The sequence below is a fragment of the Strix aluco genome, chromosome 17, assembly GCF_031877795.1.
Source record: "Strix aluco isolate bStrAlu1 chromosome 17, bStrAlu1.hap1, whole genome shotgun sequence".
Taxonomy (NCBI): Eukaryota; Metazoa; Chordata; class Aves; order Strigiformes; family Strigidae; genus Strix; species Strix aluco.
The window spans coordinates 8,592,563-8,619,800 of NC_133947.1; the positions used below are offsets into that span (position 1 = coordinate 8,592,563).

At 48.8% G+C, this 27,238-nt stretch overlaps 1 protein-coding gene across 3 annotated transcripts in view; it reads left to right on the forward strand.

Annotated features, from left to right (window-relative positions):
• Nucleotides 1-12,750: 12,750 nt before the first annotated feature.
• The window catches only part of NFATC2 (nuclear factor of activated T cells 2), a 94,335-nt gene continuing 79,847 nt past the window's right edge, over nucleotides 12,751-27,238 (forward strand). For 2 of the 3 annotated variants that reach the window (XM_074843095.1, XM_074843094.1), the window contains exons 1-3: nucleotides 12,751-13,238; nucleotides 21,583-22,609; nucleotides 23,995-24,163. In XM_074843095.1, coding sequence (XP_074699196.1) covers nucleotides 13,094-13,238; nucleotides 21,583-22,609; nucleotides 23,995-24,163 — 1,341 coding nt within the window. In that variant the 5' untranslated portion in view covers nucleotides 12,751-13,093. The remainder of the gene's footprint in view (nucleotides 13,239-21,582; nucleotides 22,610-23,994; nucleotides 24,164-27,238) is intronic. The other variant, XM_074843096.1, reaches the window with a different exon arrangement.

Below are 27,238 nucleotides of genomic sequence, written 5' to 3' on the forward strand. Positions count from 1 at the left end.
TGAAAGCAGTTATGAAACTTCTGCAACTGCTTTGCAAAAGTGCTTCACTGTCTGCAATGCTACAGATTTCTAGGAGACAGACACAGTAATAGGTAAAATGGGAAATTGCAGCTAGGATGGTATCTCATCAGGCCAGCTGAATTAATTACATCCTCCTGCTACCATAAGAGGACACTAATTCCAGAGCTGCCTGACTAAAGACAGTGCAAGTGGGGCTCTATTGTTCTATGAGTGAGTTGAAAGACATTTATTTTTTCCTTTACAGGAAATTTTTGAGGGGAGGGGGGAGAGAAAGAATGTTCTCTATCCTTTCTTCAATATCTTTTTTATTTGTGGTTTTGTTTTCTGAGGTTGCCTTTGTTGAGAAAAAAAGTAAAATTAAGAAAATCACTCTTCACTTATAAAAATAATTTTTAATGTTCACAAACAGAATCTGTTTACTAGAAGCCAGTTATCAGGGGGAAAAACAAACAAACCTACTTTAACTCAAAAAAGAGCCTTTCAGTTTATTGATTTTTGTTGAAAAAACAGAAAATTTCAACCAATTTTCATTTTAGATAAAAAACTATTTCTCATTTGGAAAAAATGTTTTGATGGGAAAAATTCGAGCAGTCCTAGTTCCAATCTCGGAGAGCTGCATGTGGGTGGATTCCCCGAGCCACGTGGAGCTCATTACAAGATCAGACACTCTGTTTGTAACTTAATTGAGTGAGTGAATACGTTATTTAGACAAGTGCATTGTCAGAAAGAAGTTTGAGTTGGTAACATGTAGTCACGATGCTCTAGGACTGTTATGCAAAGGAAGGGAGGTGCCAGTTCGTATTACTTAAGCAGGCCGAGCTGCAGATGTTGAATTATTTGGTCCTCGTTAGGCTCCGGTTGGGAGCCCCGGTTAGGTGCAGCGAAGACGCAACCGGAGGGTGTAAATCCGACGTTTAGGCGCGGCTCTGCTTAACGTTTTAAACAAGTCGAGGTTGAGCTGGGGAGTGCGCTGTGTGTGATGGCAGATTCGGGGAGAACAGTATTTACTTTGGAAGGGCGAGGAGCTTTTGTCAAAAATACTTATTGTTGCTGTGAGCCTGAAATACCTTTTGCAAGTGGAAAACAGAGATGCCTCCATGAGGTCTATGATGATAAACTCCGGGCAGCTGCCCCAATGTCCTGAGAGCACATCCTCAGGAAGCCTTGATGTCTTATCTCCTGGAGAGCATGAGAAATTCTGAAAAAAAAACAACGACCACCTATTCCGTTTTTATTGCCAACTACCAGCGCGGAGCCGGCCGCGGAGCGCTCGTTCTGCAGCGGGAGAAGCCGCGGCCCTGCGCGGTGGCGGGGCGATGCTGCGGGCGGCTGCCGGGGGAAGCCAGGGACCCCCCCGGGGCCAGACCCCCCCCGGGCCGGCTGCCGGCTCTCCGCAGCCGCCCGTAGCTCTCCTCTCCCGGGCAGGGAGCTCCTTACTCGGTCTCCTCGGCGGGGAGCCCGGCGCTGCGGAGGGGTTGAGCTGCTCACGGGGAGAAGGGCGGTTTCCAAACCTGCCCCCTGAGCCGGGGAGCGAGCCGGGGCCGGGCCGGGGGCTGCCCCCTGTCCCCAAAAGCCGGGCATCCTATTAGCAAATCCCGGAGGGTGTCTGGGGGTGTGTGTGTGTGTGTGTCTGTTGTTGGGGGGGTAGGGATGCGGTCCAGAACGCACCCCTGAAAGGAAGAGGAAGTATTCTCCTAAAGAGGGAATAAATAGCTAAAAATATTAGCTATTAATAGCTCCCTACCTCCAAAAATAAAATCCCTTAGTGATACCAAAATAAGAAAGCAAAGGAAAGTCGGAGGTATTTGGCCTTCCTTTGAAAAAGGAAGCTAAAAATAACTATATATATATAAAAATCTCTCGTTTCTAGGGAAAGTCTCTGCCCCCGCATCCAGCTTGCACAGTTATATAAGACTTGAACTACATCCCCCTTCTCCTCCGCGGCCGCTCACGACGCGCGGGGAGCCGGAGCCAGATGCAGGAAGGTTCCGTCAGGAAACTTTAACTCAGCGGGGAAGCTGCAGCCAGCGGAGGACACGATTCTCTCGCTGAACTCTCCAAAAGCCTTGGAAATCTTACAGTTGTGTCATATGCTGGTTTGGGGAATGCTAGCAGTCCGGAGGCAGCCGCCAGCGCTCTTTCACTTCTTTATTTATTTATTTATTTTTTTTCGCTTTGCACTGAGTTTAATTTGGGTAGCAGGATTCAGCATTTTTAAGTTGGAAAAAACTTGGTGGAAGAAGATATTTTAGGAAAACCCTGTCATGTGAACTAGCGGGAGCCGATCAAACTGAGCTATTAAAAGAAAGACATTGTATTTTTAAACGGTCCAGACTAGGGAAGCCAACCTGTGTGCCATAACCGCTGAGCTGTGACTGCTCCCCCGATTATAGCTCAGCGTGGGAGGAGGCGAAGCTTTCCGTCGGGGTCGCCCATTCTCCGCTCGCTCTGGGATACCCTTTGGCAGGGCTGGGTGCCCTCGGCCCCCCCAGGGGGTGTGTGTCCCCCCCGTGCACTCGGCTGCTCCCCCTCGGCCCCCCTCCAGCTCGCCCCTTCCCAGCTCTGCTTTAGTGCTCGCCCCCCCCGTCTAAAGCCCCTTCCCCAGTTTCTCTCCTCTGCATTTCCCAGTGCAATCATAAGGAGCGATGCTGGGGTGACCGGTTAGTGCCACAGCGAGGAGTTTGGGGGGTAGAAGTCGGGAGAAATAAGTAATTTCGCTAATAGTTAATTAGCAACTGCTTTGCTCGCCATGCAAAGCAGCAAGCTCGGTTTCCCTTTAATATTTCGAAATGGAAATTAAGTGGTTCCGACTTTACTTCACCTGAGGCGAACAGTGGGTCCCAGCAGACCCGTGACAGCTCCGCGAAGCGCCGGGGGCTGCGGGGCTCCGTCCCGCCTAGGGCCGGGGCCGCTGCGGGACCGCGCCGGGCTCCGCGCAGGATCTCGCTCGTGGAGAGCGCGACTTCAGAGCGGCCCGTCGGGAGGGGCTGATAACGGGCAGAGCATCCAGGTCGAGCCTAAGTGTCAGGCGCAGCTTTTCGGCGCTTCGCCGCCGGCCCGCGGCTCGGGCGGGAAAACCTTTGCGAGAGGGCGGCCGAGGAGCGGTGCTGGGAGAGCGGCGGGGGCCCGGCGCTCGGCCTCTGCGGGGACGGGGGGCAAAAAGGCTTCCCTCGGAGCCGGCGGGGGTGTGAGGGGGGTTACTCACTGCGGGGGCTCCGCGGGAGGCTGGCGCGGCGCCGCGGGGGGAGCCGAGGGGCGCGCGGGGTTACCGGGACGGGGCTCCCCCGCACTTCGGGGGTCGGTGGAAGCCGGTCGCAGAACGGGCCAGCGGAGCTGGGGAAGGTATTTCCGCCTCGGCGTGTCCAAAAATGACAAAGGCTAGGAAAGTGAGGTGCTCTGAGTTTCCCTGGCCTGCCTGCAGTTGCTAGCCTGCAGGACAACAAACTCGAGAAGCAGAAAGTTTGATTGTGATACCTCCTTCGAGTCGATTTTGGGACTCAGGGAGTGAAAAATGGAAATGTCGTGCGGGTGCCAGCCAGCCCTCCGTGCAGCTCCGGGCCAAGTCCCTCTGCAGTGAGTCACTCCCGCTGCTGCCCAGGGCTCCGCTGACCCCGGCAGCCACCTCGGCTCGAACGCCCAGCGCGGCGTTTGGGGGGGTTGTACACAAACACCGAGGGACTGCAGAGCTGTCGCGATCCCCGAAGAAGCGTTTGATGTATGGGAACGCTTCATCTCTTCTGGAAAAAAATCTGTGTAGAGTTCGGCTGCGTGGAGGTACAGAGCCCAGCACGGGATCGGGAGGCAGATGCTCCTTAACACACTAGTGAAAACTATACATTGTGGGACAGCACACGGTTCATGACATCTTTGACTTTATTTTCCTGTTTTCTTTTGCTTTATTTTCCTGTTTATACATAGGACGTGTAAACACACACGGGTTGTCTTGGTTTCGGAGGCTTCCTTGGCTATTTCATTCTTGCTAAGCTCCACGTGTATCAATGGAAATCCATGGGGTTGCTCCTCTCTCTTCTAAATGGATCTAAAAATAGAAACAGAGAGAGGTCTGTGAAATGCCACTAAACAAATTAACCGATTTTTTTTTTTTCTTTTCGTCTTCTGTATGAAGAATTGAGCCAGTGGTAATTAGAAGCCAAAACCTGTGCCAGTAACAAGATGGGTATTAATAGGGTGCTGGCAAATTTAAAAGACGTAAATATAGGCTTGGGACTTCGGTTTTCTGAATGATTTATTCAAAGGTAAAAGCAGCAGCAGTCCGAGCTTGTCTCTGCTGGGAAGAAGGAAAACTTCTGCACAGAAGCCCTGTTGCTTTGAAAGGCTTTGCAGTTCCTGCAAGTTTTGTTTAAAAAGCACACACTGGGATTTTTAACATCATCCATATTTCTTTCTTTCTCGCTCTCTAACTTTCTGCTCAACAATTAAGTGCTTGTGCTGCAGACTGAGAAAGCCGCAGAGCTGCCTTGGCCCGGAGCTGGGAGACGTCATGGATTCCTGAGTGTGAAGTTTGCAGGAAAGCCCTCAGTTTGGGAGATGGAGGCGATCCAGGGGTTTCCATGGCACTGGGATAAACAGGAGGAAACAGTGAGGGAATCCCGTTATTTTACAGCATTCAAAGACTATAAACACTCGGAGCAGGGAAGGAAGTGGCCTTTCCCTCTCTAGTAACCCTCATCTCAGAGCAGAGAACTGACTTCACTTCAGGAACAAGCTCAGCCCAGTTCGGATCCCTCTTTGCACCTCCAAACACTTACGGAGGAGGCGAACAAGAGGGGTTCCCTCTGTCTGGGCGGCACTGGTTGAACATGGTTTAAAGAAGATTTTTTTTTCTTCTTTTTTTTTTTTTCTTTTTTTCTGCCTTTTTTTTTTTTTTTTTTTTTTTTTTTTAAATTCCTGATGCAGAGAGAAACTGCCTGCAGGCTGGTACATTACCACCACATCATGAGGTCTATGGATCAAGGTAGGATCTTACTCCCGCGCTGTGTCTGTGTGCTGTGTGTGTGCCTTCCCCTCACCCGGGGCTCTCCGTAGGTCACTCCTCGGGCCGGGTGGTTCGTCCCGCCGGGTGGAGCTGGCTGCCAGCACCTCGGCTGGGTCGGCAGGAGGGGTCTCATGGCGAGAAGGTCCCTCGGGGAAGGGACTGGACTGGCTTTAGGTTTGGTTTGAAGCGCTCCGCGAAGGCGATACAAATCTGGCTGGAGAAACCTCCTTTAAACTTCAGCCAGAGGGACTCTCCTCTTCCAAGCCATCACCCCAGGAGTCTCGCCGAGCAACCTCCCGCCGCTTAACCCTTCCGCCGCCTGCCCAGGTCGGGGGCTCGGGGCGTCGTGGCCGCCTTCCCCGGGCCCGGCGGAGCCTGCGGCAGCGCTGGGCTGGGGCCGGCGGCTCCGCGGCCGCGCTGCCCTCGGGGGTGCCCGCGGCTCCCGTCGGGGTCGGCACCCCCGCGGGGCGGGCGGGGGCCAGCCGGGCCGGGGGTGGCGGGTCGGGGGGGGTGGTGCTCGGAGCGGCCGCCGCGCTCCCCTCCGCCGCCGCCGCCGCGGTGTGCCGGTGCCGGTGGAGGCAAGAGTTAAGCGCGGCGAGAGGAGGAGTCTGCCCCGCTGTCAGCGCTCACAGTGCGCGCCCCCTGCGCGGCCGCTCCGCGCCGAGGGTCCGCTCCGACCCCTGTTCCCCCCCCCGTCCGCAGCGGAGATCTCCCCGCTGCCGCCCCGGCCCCAGCGAGGCGGGGGGCAGCCGTCCAGGAGGGGCCGCGGCATCCTCCGTCCTCCCCCGCCGCGGCCAGTGAGGCGGTGGGCCCCGGGGGAGGGCGCGGCCTCGCGTGGGCACGCGGAGGGGGCCGCAGGCACGGCAGCGGCTGTGCAGTGCCGGCACGGAGCCGGGGGAAGGGGCATCTCTGCGGGCGATGTTAGCGGACAGGGAGGGGGGGCTCGGGGCACAGCTGTGCCTGGAGCTCTCGGGCTCGGCGTGGCCACCAGCGGCGGATCCGGCCGGAGGATGCTCCGCGCGAGGAAACCCCTCGCCGCCCGCAGCCCGGCTCTTGTAACGCACCCGTGGACCAGCGAGTCCGGCTGCTCCCCCCAGGCCCTGCAGCCCCCTGCCCAGGCGGCCTGCCCGCTCCCCCGGGGTGCTCGGCGCTGCACCCCGCGGGCCGGGCGGGAAGCGCAGGTGAGTTGCAATTTTTACAGGGCTACCGGTCTGGGGAGCAGCGGGGCAGGCGGGGGGGAGGGCAGGAGGTGGAGAAGGGAAACGTTTTTTCCCTCGACTCGCTCCATTTTAGATTCCCCGAGCCTGCCCGCCGCGCTCCCCCCCCGCCCCGCCGCCCGCGCTGGCACCGCCGCTCGGCCGCTGAGTCAGAGCCGCCCCGGGCTCTCCCGGGGCCAGCGGAGGGGGTATGGGGGCTATGGGGGGGATGAGGCGGGTATGGCAGGGCTTCCTTGGAAGGGCCCTCAGTAGCGGCTATTTGTTTTCTCCTGCCGTAGCAAAGCTCCCTAGGCACCTGCCAAAACACACTCGTTACCGCGCACACCCAACGGGGATCATCCGAGCGCTCCAATTCTCGGACAAGCCAATGGAAAGACTCTGAGTGGCTTTATACCGCCTTAGGATCAGGCCATTGCCCTGCCGCGTGTATCCTCGGCTTTCTCCAGACAAAACTCCCTCTCTCCTGAGCGCCGCAGCTGCTCTTAGTCACTCTCACAACACGCCGGAGAAGTTATTTTGCTGTAGAGAGAGCAGGAAAGAGAAAGATAGGAGACTTCTTGGTCTCCTCAGTGCTGGCAAGGTCCTGCTCTCACCTGCTATAGGATAGCAGTGGATCAAAACACAAGGCAGCACTGGGATGGCAGCTACCACACCTCCTTCCATTGCTGTGCAGCTCTGCTTGCCCCGAGTAGATGTTCCCTGAGCTCTGCAGTCACAGGCCAAAACGAAAGGCACTGTTTTTTTTTTTTTTCTTCCCAGAACAAATATTCGAGACCACAGTAGCCAGATGAGCAGTGCAGTCAGCTGCATGACAGAGCCCAGAGATGCTCCAGAAGGAATACACTCCTGGGCCCCAGCATGTATTTTTCCCTTATGCAAAATGCTTGCTCCTGCCAGTGGCAAGGGGGCGATGGGAGCAGACCCTGGCACAGACTTGCCTTCGTGTCACACGTCTGCTCCCAACCTTTCCACAAAGACAGAGCTGCATGATACTGCTAGGGGTTAACAGCACATGGCACTTTCGGGATCAGTCTCTGGCTTTGGGAGGATTTCTGCACCCACAGCAAAGTGCAAGAGTCTCTTCAATGCAGGGTACACACAACCAGTGATGTGCTAATAATTTTAGACCTTAGCCCCCTTTTATGATTAGAGCAGGCTCAGAAGGGGGAATGAAGACTTTGCATAGCCTAACACCCTGCTAGCAAAAAGATGCTTCACTAGCTTTGCTCCCTGAGCTGTGCTTGAGCAAGTCAGCAAGACACTAGCCACGGCAGAGATTTTCATCTGACCATGAGTCCCTGTGTCATCTTGTTGTCCCACATCTGTTAATGTTCCGTCACTCGAGGTAGCCCATTTCTATCTGTAAGTCTGCCCTGTGGGACACAGTTACACCAGCTAACAGTCAGCAAATGATTTCAGAGTCTTTCGTACAGGGCAGGAATCACATTCACAGATGGGACACTGACATAATTGGAGCACTCTTTTATAACATTCCAATAGATATTCTAACTGAAATGTTTCATCATTCATTTTTTTTTTTTTAAATAGCCAAGGATAATAATATCCTAGAACTTCTTTTCCACTACTGGCTTAATCTATTTTTTTAAACCATGATATGTGCATTCCTTTGGTTTGCACAGCAGACTTCAGAACTTAATGGGAACGTGGAGATATGAGCAATTTTTCCATTGTCTTTTCTTGCCAAACCACTTTAAGCCTGAAATTGGGGGGTAATATCTCTGACTCAACCTGACCCCAAAATTGAATAGTAGCGTGTGTGCATGTGTGACTCTCAAAGGAAGTACCAGAATATTTCTCCCCCCCCTCTCTCTCCCCTTTTTTTCTCTAATAGCACTCCCCACACTCCAGACCAAGCAACTAGTCACTCACAGTCTGAGCTCATTTTAAAGAGCTTGGATTAAGTCCATGTGCAAGTTTTAGTTGCCTGTTAAATTTCTAATGCCTGCCACATACACCATTAGAACACTTAGATTTTCAAGACAGCATTGACTCATATTTTCTTTAGGTTTTAGCTGCTAAATAGACATGCAGCATTTTTAATCCACTTTATCTCTTTTTCTTTTAAAAAGTTTAAGATGAGGGTATTAGGGTATTACAGATCCAGTGTAAATTACATGTCATGTGGGCCACATAATAGTTAGCACAGTCACTGTATTTCTGGGAAGATCGTCTAAAACTTTCTTCATCTCGGAGCATCATCTGATCACTTGCATTAGTGAGGTTATTGGTACAGGGAATAAAATGGGACAGTATAAATAGAAACTGAAAATAGTAAATTATAAATTACATTTGCAGTAAATTTAAACATTGAGAAATACGTTAAGTACTTTTTAAATCATAGTTTGTATTACACTAGAAACTACTCTTTCTTAGCTTTGTTTTTGGATTCCTCATCCCCGAGTACCTAGGTAGTCCAGTATTCACATACTTTTAAAGTTTATTAAAGCAAAACCTTGCCAAAGGCAAGCGCTGATCCAACTATGTGGAAAAGGACTCCTTCCATTCTCCAGTTCCCTGAAATGGCAGCACAATGTATTTCCAGTTCTGCTCTGTGTAGAGCCTGCTGCAAGTATACGTGGCTGCAATTTTTGTTAATGCTGCCAAGGACAGACTTTGCTTAAGATCTTGAAACACCTTTTTGGCTCATGAAAACAGCCTTACAGAAAAAAAATAGGAGTTAATGCTGACTCGCAGATCTCTAATGTGGGAGCCCACGAGGAGTTGTGACCAGCAGCCGGGGGGTTGTGGCATGTCAGCCTTTTGACAGTGGTAACAGGAGAAACAAATGGAGGATCCTTGTAGAAAGGAAGTGTTTCTGATATGAAAAAGATTGAGATTTAGGGAAACCAACTAGTATTTCCGGTCTTTGGATGCTGTATTCCAGCCTTTCACTCCAGCCTTAATGGAAAACAAGCGCTGGGAAGTGTTTGTCATGTTATTTGGGTTTTTCCTTTGATTTGGAGTGGCTGGATGCTTTTTCTGAGTGTATGTATTGAGATGAAGAGTCCACAGTCTATTTAAGTCTAGTAGTTTCCCTGCTTTTCCTTCATTGCTAATTATTAATGACAGACTGTGGGCAGTATTTGTCAGTTATGTAGTTATAACAGCTAAAACTTAAACCATTTATAATGTTTTATTCTCATTGCTGGCTCGAGAGCATGTTTTGGGTCTAAACTAAACTGCACTCAGCCCTTGGAGGGCTCCAAAAACTACATCTGTCACTTGAGCTGAATTCTGCAGCTGCTTGCACCTAGTAATGGCTTCGTGCATCTCCAATATTTAGGTCACATCTATATTTTGTGAATTTGCACCACTTCTGCTCAAAACAACACACTGGTAGGTTCTAACAGAGGCCACAGAGTATAGCATTATAACTTACACCTCTGTGCACTCAAAGCCTGTGGAAACTGTTATTCCTACATGTTATGCCGTAGCGGTCATATGGGACCAATGTCCTTATGTGCCCTGTGAGCTGCAGAAGGGAGCAGGGGGAATCCAGTCGATTGTATGCCTGGTGGCTATCGCTTCTTGACATCTGTCAAGTTGTCCACTGGGCAAAAGAGTTGAATCCTATAAGCTGAGCTAATTCCTACGTTTCTCCAACACTTTCCTCATTGCTGTCTTGTCACCCTAATTCCTCGCCAGTGTCAGAATTTATGATTACATATATTAGCGGTGAAACTATTTCGGATGACATGGTCATCTTGGAAAGCAAAAGGTATATTTTCCATTTGTGGAGTATTACTAATTCTAGGAGTAGCTGAGGATAAGTTTGAAACTTCACATGCTTAATGGATCGCAGGCAAGGTAGTAAATAAAGTATAAAGGACTGGCTAAAGATTTAGCAGAAGTTGGGGTCGTTTCCCCATGCTCTCCTGCCAGTCACCCATATCTTACTTAAAAAGGCCAATGTTATTGTTCATGTCTTTTCTTTTTGTGGCTAGTACAAATGATGCTATCCAATTGTGCTCCATGTGTTGTTAGCTGCAAGGATGACAGTTCCCTTTAGTGCTAAGCCAAGATCAGCAAGTATATTTGGTTTTTCTAATGAATTTTAAATAGAAAGACCAATGATAAAAGGCTGGCGCTCCAGCAAACGCTAAGCATCAGTTTAGAACAGATATATATAAATAGGCCGATTTAATATATGTTTTCTTCACATTTAAACAATTCAGAATGAACCAAGGCCTCGGACAGCGCAGCACATGTTCCCCAAGCGGCCGGCAGCTTCCATTCCCCACTCACGTTCCTGAGGGTAAGAGCTCAACCCCATCTGCAGCTTTCTGGGGTGGCCTCATTTCTGAATGCCAGTAGCCAAGACCGCTAATCACCGGCTGCACAGGCTTCCCCGTCTGTGCCCGGCGGCAGCAGAGCCCTGTCTCTGGCTGAACCAGACACTACGAAACTGCTCAGCACAAGCGCCTCGTGTAGTATTAAGAATCGCTGCAGCAGATGAGGTAGGCTTTAACTGTGGTCTCCAGCTCAACCACAGAGCGAGCACTGGATCCTTTTCAAAATAGGCTTCAGCAGTCCCTGCACTGAGCAAGGAGCTGCAGCGGGTCGGGAAGCAGCGTCGCGTTGCCCAAGGAGGCAGACGGACCCTATGGCCTTTTCACACTGCTTACACCCGTGTGTGCACACGCACACAGGGCTGTGTGCTGACTGTGTGGAAACCCAGCAAAGTGCCATTCCTGGTTGTTTTGGCAGCACGTGCAGGAGAAAGTTCAAACAGTTAGGTCCAAGGAAGCTATTGTGTTACTATGTATAACATGAGAAAAAATACTGTCCTTTTAGTCTCTGCCGAGTTAAAGTATGGCATTGATTGCAGTGAAATGATTCATTAATCTAGTGGCTGTGAATACGGAATAATGGCTTTTCCCTCTCCATTTAAATGGCACTTCAGCGGGAAATGTATAGAGTGAATACACCAGCAGGGCTCCCCGTATTTCCAGCTCACCATCTCCTGTAAATACTTCAGTAAAAACCCTGGCACAGTCTGTCTGCAGGACCACCTGCCCTTTCTGAAAGTCAGGTTTCCCTGTCCCTTGGCACTTCCCAGTAACATATTAATGCCATAAAGGCCTAATTCCAGCCTGATTGTTCCCCCCGCCCTCATGCAGCCACAACAGCAGTTGTTGCAGTCCCCCTTCCTCCCCCTCCACACCCGAAAGCACTGTGCAGTGTTTGTGCTCACCAAGAGGTGCCTCTAACAGCTCCCAGTAGCTGCTGTGGGGTGACCAGCCCTACAAAGCTTGCTGCTGGGGTTCTTCAGCAGCTCAGCGTAGAAACTGATTTCAAAGCTTAGGACAAGTCTGAGTTCTTGCACTCTGGACTGGCAAAGGATGGAGCAAAAGGGTGTGATGAGAAGGTGATTTGTCATTACTTCTCTGGCCACATTAATGACAAAGGTGACAGGGTATAAGCCTAAACGTAGAGATTCTGGTTCACGTGTGCTGTAAAAGAGTCTTTCTGTGACTTTAGACAAGTAACTTAGGGTCAGACTTGTAATGTAGTCAATGCTGTCGTGCTAACAGGCTTAGCAAATAAAAACAAGTTGAAGTAAACACCAAAATACATTTTAATGATCTTGGTCCCCCTGCCTTTGCCTCCCTTCCCTGTCTACAGACTAAGAGCATTTTTCAAACTCACAGACCTGGTGACAGCCATCCGTACACTAATAAAGGGGACCATACAAACAGGTAAGCGAGGGAACAGAGTCTTCTGACCACAGATGCTCTAAACACACAAATTTAGGATCTCCAGTTACCCACGAGTGAAGTCATTGCTGGTTGTAGCAGCCATTGGAGGGGTAGCAGGCTGCTGGGAGGCAGCGACCAGCACCCTGTTAAGGGCCTGGGGAAGGTGTTGATGAATAGAGCCAATGTGGCGAAGGTGGCCGAGGGTACCTGGGGAAGCTGGCAGCACTGGCAGTGTGGTCAGCAGGGACCGCGGCAAGAGCCCATTCCGTGAAACACTGTTTATGAGCAAGGCAGGAGGAGAACAGAGGCCTTGTGCACGATGGACTTAATGTTTCTAAAGGTGCTCCAGTTGAGAGAGGTTGGCCTGTGATTGCAGAACAAGATGCACCCAGAAACCTGCCTGCTGCAGCCTTAGCAGCAGCCAGCAACGGGAGGCAGGAGCACGTGGCGCAGGACACACGAAGCCTGAAGAAGTCAAGGGCAGCACCTGGGCTGCGTGGAGCTGCTGGAGACCCTGGAAACCTCAACAGAAAGGGGCCCGACCGCTGGGGAGGAGGAGGCTGCGTGCAAGACAGCAAGTCATGCTCAACCGAGGCTACCAGGGCGGAGGCGGCTCACCGGCCGGGGCTGGATGGAGCTCCCATCCCTGTGCAAGGCCATTCCTTCCCTCGCAGCCCTGCTGTCCCCTTGTCCGCTCCACCTCCCCTCCTCCCCAGGCCCCTCTCTTCCACCACGACCCCCGCAGGCAGCCCCCACCCCCGGCGGCCCGGGGCCGGTGCGGTGCGGCCCGGGCCGGGCTCCTCCCCCACGGGGGCGGCCCCGGCGGCAGGTGGCTGCTCGGGAGCAGGAAGCTGCCACCGCTCGTCGCGCTGAAGCCCGTCGTGTGCCGCCGCCGAGGCCCGCCGCCCGCATCCCCCCGCCGTCGGGGGCAGCCGCGCCCGCCTCAGAGACCCCCGGGAGATCTTTTTACTTGTTTTCCCCCCTTTTTTTTTTTTTTTTTTTTTTTGTCCCACCCTCCCTCAACTCCTCTCCACTTGCACTTGGAAGGATACCTACGGGTTTCGCGGCAGTTACCGCACTTCGGGCTCCTTTCGGCAGCCGGTCGGCCCCGGGCGAGCCGCCCCTCCCGCCCTGCCGCGATGAGCGCCGCCGCCCCGGCTCCGGAGCCCGACCCGGAGGAGGGGGGCCCCGGGCATGGCCCCGGGCCGGCCCGGGAGGGCAGCCCGCAGGAGGAGTTTGACTTCTCCATCCTCTTCGACTACGACTACCTGAAGCCGATTGAAGGTTGGTGAGGAGCCGCTGCAGGAGGAGCCGGTGCCGCGCCCCGACGGGGCGGCGGGGCCGGCTCTGCCCGACCGAGCGGCTCCGGGGGCCGGGCCGGGCGCTGCCCGCGCCCCCCCCTCGGCAGCCCCTGGGAGGTCGGCGGAGCCCCGGGGTGCTGCCGGGCCCCCGCCCCGCCCGGGGCCGGCCCCGCCGGGCCCCTCGCTGGGCCAGCAGCCGGGCGTGTGCCCCGGCCCGAGTGGCGGGGGCCGGCGTGGCGCTGGGTGCCGGGCGCTGTGCGGCTGGCCGGGCTGTGCTCGGGGCTGGCCGGGCTCTGAGGTGCTGCTTTAGCCTGCAGGCGCTTGCGAGTGGTCACTCGCTGGCGGCAAGTGGCTTGGTCCCCATCTGGCGAGGGAGTATCTGAAAGGCACCTTCTTATTATTTACCAAGTTGTGCACCCGGGTATGAGAATGCAGCTCTGCAAGACGAAGCAGAAGAGCTCAGCTCGGTTCGTCTCCTTGTGACCATCATCGTGATGGTAGAGGGTGTTCTGGAAACTCAAAAAGGCGCCTTGAGCACCGGGTCTGGGAGCCCCAGGGAGTTAGCTACCTGGGAAGAGGCTGACCATCCTGCTTGGATGGCAAGGAGCTGGGGAGATCCAGTTTCCAGTCCGGGTCCAAACAGTATAAGCTTAAGTCAAATTAAAAAAAGAGAAAAAAGTGACAGTCTGTTTTCCTACTTTTCTGAGTTTATGCAAGTCTGTGATACTAAAAGCACTGGGATGAGTGTTCCCTGACTTTCTAAATGATAATTCAATCAGTCGATGATACTAAAACTCAATACTTCCTATCCTGTAAAATACGAATTTCTGTAAACCAGACAAAGCCAAAAGAGACAGGACCCAGAGGAAAGAGTTGCTGGGATATTGTTTCTAAGGTACACGTGTGTTGGTTCTGCACAGTTGAGAAGTGGCATTTCTTTAGGGCATTTGAAGAAGAAGATGTGTCCCTAGGGGACGGTGCAGGAGAAGGAGACCTATTAGGCCTGAATTGTGGTATCATTAGTGAAATGGAGACTTGTTGCTGAGTTTTATTCTTTGTTTACTTGTTTAAATATACAGATGTGCACCAGCATCAAAGCTGAGTGAGGATGGTTAATATCAAATGTACAAAGCTGTATTTTTCTTTTAAGGTTTAATGTAGATCAAACCATGCTAAAATAAATCCACGATGGGGAGCGGTCAGTGATTTTAATGAAAATACTTTCAATCTCAGTGAAAGCTTCAGATGCTGGGTTTTTTTTTTTTTCACATCTTTATAGTAGAGAGTACTGCTGTGAAGCCTTAAGTGGGAAGTTCCACAGAATACAATAGTACGTAGGTGGGGGGTAGAAAGTTTAATCTTCAAACCACATAAATGCAGAGCAGTGTATGCTTGTAGTAGAAGTAACTTCCTCCTTGAGCCTGCTTTCTCCACATTTGAATGATTGGAAACCATAATTAGTAGTAATTTTGTTTGTTCCAAAGATGGAAATCATTAGCATAAAAAAAAAAAAGAGATCACAACCATATATACTAGCATTGTAATCTGGAGAACATTCTCCCTCACTTTGAAAAGGCACCAGCTAGAGTCTGCAAGCAATCCAGTATATATCCGTGACCTTTAATGTACAAAAGATTAAAGCATGTTTACACGAGAACAGAAAATGTTCAAATTTTGAGAAAGGGCTTTATCCACATGCTGGTGGTAAATGATGCTCGTTGTTCATGTGCGATTCTGGCCTCGTCTGAACTGCAGTTGGGAAAACAAGTCCTTTTCAGTGGAGGATTCAAAATGGAACCAAAACCATAGGAGTGTCTGTGGATCCCAGCACTTCAGTCTGGTTCCTACATTCAAAGCCCGGTTGAAAGAGGCTCTGGTTTCCTCAGAGTCTGGCCTGCTCCACCCGCCGCTCACGACAAGTCCTATAATAACAAATCTCTGTAAACATGCTAAAAGTGATTTTAAAATTAAAACCCCTCTATTTTTAGGGAAAAAATGTAAATGTGGGGCTCTAGGAATGGATTGGGATGAAACTCTATTTCTGATAAACAATTTTTTAAAAAGTTTGGATTTGACAGTGTCCACCTAAGTTTGTGTGTTAAAAGTAGGATCTATATCACAACTTGTTGCCATGGAAATGCCATAAATATCCTTACTGAAAGCAGCTGGCATTCAGTAGTGCTTATGTGTGCCTGAGACAACAGGAACATGGACTGCTATAACAGCAACAGGGGAAAAAAGGGTAAATAAAACCCCTACAGTCAATATTATTAATATTAGATACTCCTCTCTAAGCCAACCATTTCTAAAAGCAGGAGTGCTGTACAAAGTGCCATTTTCCATGTGCCTTTTACCCTTACTTGCCAGACTTTAATTAGCTATCATCTCAGCATTTGTAAACCAGCAACATCTGCCTTCAGCAGGCTGAACTGAGAGGTGTGCCCAGGTGAACAAGCTTTAGGAAGTTTGGGCAAAGCAGGCATCCTGTGCTGTTAGGTTGAAATTGTGATTTAGCTTGGGCATTGAAGATGTTTCCTGTCTCCTTTTAAAAAAAATGTGTTAGATGCATTCCCTTGAGAGATACATGTGGAGGTATTGCTACTGGTACCCCAAGTTTTGGCTTATTTCAAACTTGAAAGGTGCTGAATATCCTTGTTTCTCAGTGAGAAGATTGACAGAAAGTCAATAGGCATTTGAACTAGCTCCTACAAATAGGAGTCCCAGATGAGTAAATTCTGCTAACTGCTTTGTGTATTATTCTTTAATACCTGTTGTTGGCCACTATGAGAGACAAAATACTGAAAAGCCAGACAACTGCTCTGCTTCAGCAGCTCCCCTCATGTATTTTTATTCTGTGTTCACTGTGTGATGATCCACTGATAGGTAAATCTGCCACATAATATTTAATAGTTGAGGTTAACCCTTCTGAGAACTGATCCTCTGTGGGGTGTTTTGAAACTTAAAATCCATACAAACCCCATCTTTAAATAAGATTCCAGACAAAATCCTGCCTTGAGACAAGTGAGAATGCAAATGGGAAGGAGTATTTTCTCGTAGGCTCAAGCCTTTGCTGTGGCTCAGTGGACTCTTATATCTGGTGATACGAATCTACAAGGTCTATGTATGTATAATATAGAGAGAGGAAGCAGGGAGCATCTGTAAATATTAGTATTCCTCTAAATGCTTATTTGTTTGTAGGCAGGCTTCCCAGGGACACTGCCACATCTTGTAGGTGTCAAGCCCAGTATAATTTGCCTCGTTCCTTCTTTTTCTCCCCAAAACAAAGCTATTAAAAGGGAAAAAAAAAAAAATGCTTGCAGCTCAGTCCCGGTGACTGGCTCAGTAACACAGGAGGCAGTGTTCAGTGGCAGCCCTGCAGTAAAGAAACAAATACGCACATGTAACAGAGAATACCAGATTTCACTCAGGAAACCAACTTTCACTTTGAGCTTCCAAGCAGCTAGTGTAAATAACAGACAACTCGGCTTTTGAAAAATGCAAAAAAACTCTGGACTGGCCCTTCAAATGACAATAAGCAAATTAGTTTAAACAATTTGGGCTCTTTTACTTATGCAAATAAGGAACTCCATTTAAATCCCAGGAGCCGCACTGCAGCAAACAGATGTGAGGTCAGAACTGAACTTCTCCCCCTGCCCTCCCGTGTCCCGCACGTGACTATCGTTAGCTTTTCCTAGATGATGATTTGTATAAGCCCACCATGCAATGCAGTTGCTGGGGTGATCAGTTTTTCCCTAATTTCATGCTAATTGGCAAGGTCACATTTGGCTGACTGAATGGCTTTGAAGTTACTGACTGCCTTGTTTAAAAAACTGGAGGGGAGGCCCTTGCAAAGCCACGTGTGCACACACTGGTGTGTGTCCTCTGCAGCCCAGCAGGACTCGGTGTGGGTTTTCCTTTCTACCTTTCAGAGGGGTGTGAAAAGGAGTTTTTTAAATCAAGGGTTAAGTCCTTTGAAACTTAAATCCCTTGATCTTTTCCACCTGTGTTTTAACTCTTCTGGCTACTCAGTACTAAGGGCAGCCCTGGAGGGACCCCCCTGGGGAGGCTGCCCAGCCACCAGCTGGGTGGTGGAGCTGCTGGCAGTGCTCCCCAGTCTGCCCATGGGAGCTGGTCTGCTGTTTACAATACATAGGACGCAGAGCCCTGCTTCTATTCCCCATTGTGGGAAGAGGAGAGATGGTGTTGTGAACCAGTAACTGGGTAAAGGCTATGGAAAAAAGGGGGAAATAAGACCAGCAGTGTGGAGGCAGTTTGGGTGGCATCCTACGGGGCTCAGCGGGAGGCTGGGGTGACACAGGGGAATAGGTTGTTTGCTGACAGTAAAGCTGACTGAGAACCTGAGGAGGTGCCAGTGTTGTCTGGGTGTGAAGCTTGCTTTCTTTTAACCCCCTTTCAAAAAGAAGGATCTTTTGGTGCTGAATCAGAGGATGATTCAAGAGTGAAACCTCAGGCTGGGAAATGCTTGAGTGAAGGGAGGTGGGGAAGCACTGTAGCTGCACGTGCAGAGGGGTGTCAGAGGAGCTGTGCTGAAGCTGCTGTGCTGCTCGCCGAGGTGTCCATCAGAAAAGTGGTGGAGAGGACAGTCCTTTGCAGGAGTATTGTGGTCTGTGTTCTGGGCGGCAATATGCAGGAACAGATGAACCCTTGAAGGTGGCACAACCTTGGGTGCAAAGCTATACCTCTGGGGCATCTGCACAAAGGTTTCAAAGCTGCTTCAGTTCTTGAAAGACACCTTTGCTAGGCTGATCAGTCACATAATTATTCCCTTGTAAGGGGATGCAATGGCCACCCGGCTGGTGGGCAGCAGGGCTGCGTCCTGCCATCTCCAGTATGGCAGAGGGCCAGCAGTGTGAGGTTTGCTGTCCTCAGCTCCTGCCACTCTAACCAAGCTCACCTTGGCAGCTCAGGGAGAAGCATGGGTATTGCTGGGGCAATCTGCTTGGAGCCATTCCCATGCCCTGGGCTGCTCCAAGCAGAGGGAAGGCAGCTGGGCTGCCACAGAGCAAACTCTCCCTGTCCCCCACTGCCCCTCTCAAGCAGGAGCTTGACATCGTTTACAAAACCGAACTCGCCTGGGGAAGCTGGGATGTTGGCTTGGGTCTGCCCCTTCTTTGAGCAAATTCCAAACCCCAGCCTGCCTTAGCCAAGTTGGTCAGGATCCAGGTAGCCAGGCCCCTCCTACTGAAGCAAAAAGCAGAATTTCTCCTGATTTCGGTGGAAGAGCCATTTACTTCCGGAGAGCAGCCCTTGCAGCTTCACCCAACCCTTTTCCCTCCCCCGGTGAGGTCAGAGTCTTGCGTTGTAGCATCACCGGCATTTCCATGGCAACAGACTGTGACGTCACAGGTGTGGGCAATAGCACCCGGGACAGTGATTTCATTGTGCCTCTGAAGTTATGCAGGGCTGGGACTTGGTCAGGAGATCTCCCCAAACCCCCCAAGCCCCAGGTCCTGACGAAGATGTGCCGATGAGTCAGGGCCGGCAGCCTCTCCCCTGCCCAAGACGCAGCCTCAGCCTCCGGGCAGCTCTGCCCGGCACAATTCCCCAGGCACTCTTCAAACGAGCCGAGGTTTTCTTGTCTGCAGTCTTGCCCACATTCCAGTGCCGCTGCCGGCTTTATTGATAATTGGCCATGTGGGGGGAAACTAAATATTTTTGCTTTACAGAAGGCTGTGGGTGTTGTCTGCTTGGCAAAGGGCCCCTGCCTTGCTCGCTGCCCGGGAGCGCTGGGTGAGCAATCCCGGCAGAGGAGTGCTCTGCGAGAGTGCTGTTTGAAGGCAAAGGCATGTTGCAGCTTGTTGTTGTGCGTAAACATTGTTATTAATACCTGGAACATGGATCTTCATGGAGAGTGAATGCCAAGGATGAATGTGCTCGTTTAAACATAATATTTCAGGGAAAAACAAATAAAATTTGGGTTATCTAAAGCCAAATTTTTAATGGGCAGAAAGTGTGAGCGGTGGTGTGTGTTTGTTATTCAGAGGACTTTAAAAATTACACATGCACATCCAAATACATTTGCTTTTCCCATACTCCTCAACACAAATCTACACATGCTAGCTTTGCTGCTCAACGTGTGTTGTGAGGAGTTTTAGTTCTTTACCTGTCATCTGTGTATCTGGAAGAAATAACACGGTTTAAAGTGTACGGTGGGGGCAACTTTTGTTGTAGGTGTGTTGAATGGGGAACTGAAACGGTCACCTGTTCCTTGATGTTCCTTGAAGCTGTTCAGCCTGGAGAGCTTTTCTGCAATTGCTGGTCACTGCATGAATCCTGCCTCAAGTCCTGGCATCAAGCCTCGCTCTGCTTGGTGCTGATTTTACTCCCTTGCATCAGCTTAAATCAGAGTGATTCTTCTGAAAGTGGTGGGAGTGATGTTTTGTGTGACTGCGGAGGCGTGTGTTGCTCTATTGAGTCCGAAGGAGTGATGAGTTTTATTCAAAGTGGATTGCAGCATCAATATCTAGGCTTGATGCATCAGAGTTTGAGTGATGTGAATGGCACACTATTCCTGGGAATGCCAAAGCTCTGATATCCAAGATCAACGATGCTAAAAATGTGTTGGGCTCAAAATTCCGTTACTCTTTGCTGTTTTCCCCATCCCCACAACAGCTGTGTGCTGAGATTAAAAGCCAGAGGGAACCTTAAGAAATGTGCAAGCTGGACTCTCCCAGTTGTCTCCCATCCCATCACGTAGACATTCTGTGTGTTGGTTTGTTTGGTTGGCTGTCAGGGTTTCCCGCTAAACACAAAGGCTCAGCAGTTCCTGCTACGCTTTTTCTTTTAGTGGAGTTTTCTCCAGGTTGCACAAAACATTGAACTCAAAAAGCAGTAGTCAAAAATCAGTGGAGGACTTTGCCTTCACACTAAGAAGCGTTTAAAACTGAGAATAAACAGAAACCTGCTGAGATTAAATCACAACCTTTCTGTGCGTAGAAGTTTCACTACAAACTTTTGCAGAAAGCACAGTGAGCTCCTACCTGGCTTTATGTACAATATTACTTGCCATGGGAAATTCTGCCTCATGTAGTGTAGGAGTTAGAGAAAACTCTGGAACAGTTATTTAAATATTTAAATGAAACCCTCTTCGCCTGTGACACATACTGATCTGTGCCCAGGGGTGAGCAGATAGTGCGAATTAATCTCAAACTGTGGAGCTGTTTTGGATATTTCCTGCTGGACACATTGAAATCTTTAAAAACATTAAAATCCTGATAGTATTCTGCATGCTTTTGTATAATGAGAAATATTATTCAGCCCTGAGGCTGGGGAAGCTACAGGAGCTGATGTACCTCAAGGGGTCTGTGCCGGGGATACCTGTCATGACTCTGCTCTCTCGGATGCTGCTGGCATCAAGCGCCCGATGGGCTGCTGAGATGAGATCAGAACTGGGCTCAGTGATGGTGGGAATTCTGTGTTGCCTAGAATCATCCCTGTACTTTGCAACCTGGGGATAGTTTACAAGACTGAGAATCTCTGAAAATTGAGCATTTTTTGCATCAGGAGAGAGGGTTGCACTGAAAATTTCCCTCTCTGGCCAAAACATTCCTTGAGCTGAATTTGGAAAGTGATTGCCTGCAGCCGTGGGGCTGGATCCTTTCTCTCTCTCTCTTTCCTAACAAATATTTGTGAATGTGTTTTCTGATCATCTGGTGCTTTCTCATGTGAAACCTGTCACCAAAACTTGTTGACATGATATGGAGCCAAACAAATCATCACACAGAACTGACTTTAATTTAGGAACTTGAGCTTGGTTTTGGTTTCATGAAGCCTTTTCTGGCTGGACTTTTCTGTGTAAGAAAGGTTTTTCTCCCTTCGCTAAAAGCTGTTCCTCAACCTTTTGGTTTTACATAGACCTATTTGGAAGTGGTTTTGTGACGTGATGGCCTCAGTCCAGCTCCTAGTTGACCAAAGTTGACCAAAGTCGTAACATTCCAATTGGCGTGAAGGGGTATATTTGGCAGAAAGAGTAGGAAGGCCAGTATTGAAATGGGCAGAGAGGCCGATGTGTTGCCGACCCTTCCAGGTGATCCCTCTAGCTCAGGGCTCAGGTAGAGGGAGCCCGGCTGGGCAGTGTGGAGGTGTTTGCAGTGCTTCTGTCCATGCTGCATCTGCTCTGAGCACTTGAGCTTCCCTGGCTGTTAATCCAGTACTTTTCACAGCATTAATTGCAGTTAAAAAGAATTAAACAAATATTTACCTAATATCAGATCACAACCAGTTTATAAATATGCATTTTTTTAATCCATGATTGCTCAGCTTCTGTAATAATATTTATAGTCTTAAAGAGACCCTTCTTTTTCCAGAAGAACCGACTCCACATAAAACCAACAGCCCACCCTCTGGAGTAACATACGCTCATGATGTCTTGGACTGTGGCCTCAAGCCATGCCCCCTGCCTTTTTCTAGCCTTTCTGCAGATCCCATGGGCAGATATGGACAGCCAGATAGCATAGGGACAACACCTACACACCCTGCCAACGCTGCAGGGGCCTCTGCTCCGAGCCCTAGGATTGAAATTACTCCATATCATGAACTGATTCATTCAGGGGGTCCCTTCCGCAGCAGAGACACAGATGTTCTTTTGGTAGAACATCAGTCAAACTCAGCTACCACTAGCCCAAGGGTTACCCTGCCTGTCCCTGGCTTTGAGGGCTACAGAGAACCACTGTGTTTGAGCCCAGCTAGTAGCGGCTCCTCTGCAAGTTTCATTTCAGAGACAAATGTATCTCCTTGCACATCACCATGTGTTTCACCAAATAATGGTCCTAGTGATGACCTTTGTCCACAGTTTCAAAACATCCATACTCATTATTCTCCTAGAACCTCTCCAATAATGTCACCACGAACAAGCATCACGGAGGAAACCTGCTTGGGACGACATTCACCATCACCCTGTCCCAACTCAAGGTCTTCATCACCAGGTGCAAAACGGAGGTACTCTTGCACTGAGCTCTACAGCACTCAGCTGCCTTCCACTTCTCCACGGCAGTCAAGGACCCCCTCTCCACAATCCTCTCCGCGCATCCCCTTGAGAGAAGACAACTCTTCAGTTACTTACACGCAGTTGCCCAGCGCTTCTCTTTCCATGGATGCTATGAACAGCCTTCCTACGGATCCTTCCTGTGGTGTTCCCACGAAAATTTGGAAAACCAGCCCTGATCCTTCATCAATGCCTTCTCACAAAAACAGCATTCCATGTCACGTCTTTCAGACTGTTGACTTCCATGGGCCTTGCGAGCAGGAGGACAGGAGAAACTCAGCCCCAGAATCAATTTTGTTGGTACCTCCATCCTGGACAAAGCAACTGGTACCTGCAATACCTATCTGCAGGTATGTAATGCTTCTTGTGGTCACATGTTTTCTGTGTTTTCTCATGGTGGGATGTCATGCATGATGATTCCTAGGGAGTGTTTCCCTGGGCAGATCCTGCTTCAGACCAGAACTAAGTGCTCAGGGACAGCACTGGTTAATGGGAACCAAATCCATTGTGATTCCAAGAGATGAAAAAATCTGTGTTTGGAAGGAACATCATCAAAGTAGTTCATTGATAACACAGCATATGATAAATCCAAATTTCCAAATTATTTGTCTAAAAAGCAGGTTGCAGACAGCCTTTGAAAAAGGCTAAACACTCGTTCCATCCTGCAGCTTTTAAAGAAAATGGTTTGATCGCTTTTCTAAATTCAGAGAATGTGTCGCTTACAAATTTCCATCGGGGATGAAAATACTTTAAATATTTCCTGATTCAAAATAGAGCATACAGCTCCAAGTCAGACTGAGCATTTGGTCAACCCCAAGTGACTTATTGTTGGTTGTTAATTTGTTAATTGTTATTTAACCCAAATTTCAGTCGTTGGCACTACCCTCATCAACTCCCTCCATTGCCTGGCACTGGCAGCATGCAAGTCTGGACCCTGAGTGGTGCATGTCTGCCAGGATGGAGGCTGCCAAATCTGTGACTCCACTTGCAGTCACCACTGGCACCCCGTCAGCCCTGCCATCCTGCTCGGCGGTAAGGTTGTTCCCACGCTGACGTTATCCTGTGCTGCTCCCAACCTGCTAAACACAAATTGTGAGTGAAAGAACGCGGGGCCGTGACTTTCCCTGGCTTGTTAGATTGGTCCTGGCAGCAGTTTGTATTAACAGAATAAGAGTTGTTTAAAATCCAGTGCAAGCTCTAGTTGTACATTTCAATGTGTTAATTTCATGTTGTAAACCCTTGTGTATTTTGATAACAGGAAAACTAGTATCAGGTAAGAATATTTAGCATTTCATTTGTGTGTGTTTATGATTTCCATAAATATTAAGATATTATTAATTTACACAACTGGTAAGTAATAGTAAATGGAATTAATATTTCACAATATATGCTTTGTGATTAAAGTTTAAGATGCACAGCAAAAGCTAGATAAGAGACGGAAATCTTTGAAAAAATATAACTGCTACAGATGTTTCTATTTAAGAAATAGAAATAGCCTATTCTATTCTCTCCTGCAAGGAGATGGGCCCACATAAATTATTGTGTTCATCCAGAATTTCAGCAGAGTTTGTAATCAAACGTGAGCAGGACAGCATGTTCTCCTTGAAATTAATAGCAAACTCCTAAATATTTCAGCAAGAGCAGCCCCAGTGGGGCATTTGGAAGAAGAAGGGATCAGGGCTTTGAGAAATAAAGTGCTAAAGAGTTTCAGCTGGTGTGGTCTCTCTCTGCCCAGTTTGCCCGTGCAGTCACTCCCGCCCCTCGAGTGGCCACTCTCCAGCCAGTCTGGCTCCTACGAGCTGCGGATCGAGGTACAGCCGAAGCCCCACCACCGGGCACACTACGAGACGGAGGGAAGCCGAGGGGCCGTCAAGGCGCCGACTGGAGGCCACCCCGTTGTCCAGGTAAGGGACTGGAGAACAACTCTGTAGAGGAAAAGTGGGGGGTGAGTTCATTTCTGAAAGTCTTGCTGGGGACTGACCCTGAAAGAGGAGGACCACGTGAACCTGGGTGTGCTTGTAGATGTGCATAAGTGTTTGAAGTTGAGCTGTGGTGAAGTCCTAGATGTTTGGAAGATTGGTTTGGATTAGCTTGTGAAAGCTCAGAAACAAGAAAAAATATTTGCCGCCTTTTCTCAGCTATATGTTAAACCTCCTGTGACCCAACTCTGTCGTAAGATGCCCAGCTGTCCTGAATTCCAGCTGAGCCCATTTTATCTTGACAACAGACTCTTCTGTGAAAACTAAGGATTTTTGTGAGGTTTAGAAAGTAAAAACATCAAGCCTGGCTTTCAAACTCAGTGTAGTTCAGTGACCTACCAAATTCATATTTAAAATAGCTAACAGATTGTGTTAGATCTACAGTACCATGTCCTCCTGATGGGAGTGAATGAGGGTTTTGGAGCTGTGCTCCCCCAGGTTCCCAGAGAACAAGTCCATCAGCAGAGTTGCTACCCATGTTTCTGGCTGTATCTAACCTCTGCTCCTCTCCGGTCCATCCAGCCAGACTGTAGGAGACTCATACACATTCTCTTGAAGTTTAAAAAAAAGCAAAGCAACCTTCATGAACCTTGATGGGAGGTGGATTAGGAAGGTATGGCTGTTAATCTGGAGTTTCCCCAGAGTTAACAGCTGTCTTTTGCTAGAAATGTCTTTTATGCATTTGCTTTTTCTGTAGCAATTTTACTGTTTGTTGGTTTGTTTTTTTTTTTTTTTCCCGTCCTTTGGTTATATGGTAGAACTTCTAATTTTAAGCCCATTTAAATTTAGGTCAGAGAATTTCACCTGTGTGTAATTCAAGCACTCAATACATCCATTTCAATCTAGTGCCTGGTTTATATGTAACTTGCTGAAACCACGTGCCACCTTGCATGCAGTTCTGCTTGTCATCTGTGGTAACGCTGCCTTTTGTTTGCCCTGGATATATACACCACCAAGGGGAAACCTCTACTAGCTGTAGTAGCCATGTGATAAGGAGACAGAAGGCCAAGATAATTACGTAGCAGTGGGGATGATTTCAGGTAAAAGTTTGGACTCTATAAAGCTGTAAATATAGAGAGGACATGTTTATCGGCTTTGTAATGCTGTAGAGAAGGGGTGAATGAGTTTAGGCAGGAGCTCCCTTGTGATTTGCGCTGATGTCGCTACAGAAACAAAATTTTATATCTCTTTTGAGGTATCATTTTATATTGCCCTAAAGAGTCCAGTTCTGGTCCTAGCTATGCTTGTGATAAGGGAGGTCACTGTGCTGAAACCAGTGAACGAAATCCAAGCTGACAGCGATGGAGGTAACAAAATTTGGCCCTTTTCAGACCTGAGAGGTGGATGAGCTGAACCTTATTCTGTTATGGAGGGTGAAGGGCTTTTCCTTCACCTTTGAAAGGGTAATGTAAAATAATGGCTGAGCAGCTGCACTGTAGCCATTTGGGGCCACATCAGTCTTTTCACTCATTTCCTCCTCATCTCAGCCAGTGCCATTCAGGAAGGAAAGCCAGGCTTTTGGTCAGGGTTGCAATGTGTCAGCACGATATTGCTGATAATGATGTATGGCAACTGTACAGATCAGCCACAGCTACAGCTTTCACTAAGCAAAGATGGGGTGCATCCTACAGATGTTCCTGTCTCGGGATTTCCTATGGCAAGCCTGAACCAGGGAAATGTTGAACTTTATGCTTAATTTTAAGCATGTGATCAATACCACTAATTTCACTGGGTTGATTTGTGCTTAACTTCAAACATATGTTAGATATTCCCCTGCAGGCTCACCCCCTTTTAAAATCAAGCATAAATTGTTAAATCAATGAATTTGTTTACTTCAGTTGAGCTGGACTTACATGTACGGACTGGATATTTGAGTAAAGGGTGCAGGGTAGCAATAAATAGCAATCACATTTGACATACCTTAATATACGCAATCTTTTTAGTTTATGAATCTGACAAACTTATAGCCTGCTGTGGTATGTTTGAACCTACACGGGTGTGTGGAGTATATGGCCAATCAGCACTTGCTCTTTTCTCAGTTTGCTTACAAATATAGTATCATTTACCTTCCCAAGATATTCCTATCAACTGGATGTTTATTGCAGTGAAGGAGTTTCTCGTGACATGGGGGAATATAAGTGCTTTGTTTCCTTCCTGTAATCAATATCAATCAAAGAGGGATTTATATTTTCTGTTGGAGACAGGAACTGATATTCCTAGTTTTATCATAATTTGCCATCAAGCTTAAGGATCTTAAACTATAAATTCAAAGATCCATGTTAGCTTCCTGAGCAGATTTGCCTCTGAACAGCTGTGCCTGCATATGGGGAAAACATGGACAGTTTCTTTATGAAGGTTTATTATAAACCTGGAAGTATTTGTTGGATTTGTGTTCACTTTAACATAACAAGGTTCATATGAGTGCTGAGCAATGAGATAGTTGCACCTGTATGGTTTATGACATCTGAAACTCAGGAGGGCTAGTAAAATCCAAAGCTTTCATGTCGTAAGTTATTTGGCTTCGAGGTTTCTTTCTGTTTTTCTTCTTTCCCGTCAGTGAATTTTGTGTTCTTGTCAGATGCAAACAGTACAGAAACACAGAAAATGGAACAGGAGAGATTTTTAAAAGGAAGGTGCCGTGCTGAGGAAAGGTTGTATGAGTTAAAGGCAACTGGTTGCAAGGAAATGAAATTAAATTGGTTTCAACAGGTTCTCTTTGTGTTCAGCCCCAGAGCAGGAATGGCAGTGTTGACCCGGGGGTGACAGGGCTGGGGTTCTCCTGCTGACTGCAGACCTGGCGCTACTTCTCAAATGACAGATGTGAACACACTACCCTTGGGATTTTTCTGGAGCACTAGGACTTGTCCATAGCAACTTTCTTGAATCCTGTGCTGTCTCTTAGACATTTGGACTTAAACATTGAGAAGCCAAGCTTGCCCTGAGTGGGAGAAGCCCAATGGAGTGGTGGGATTTATACTAAAGCTGCAAGTCCCATTCACA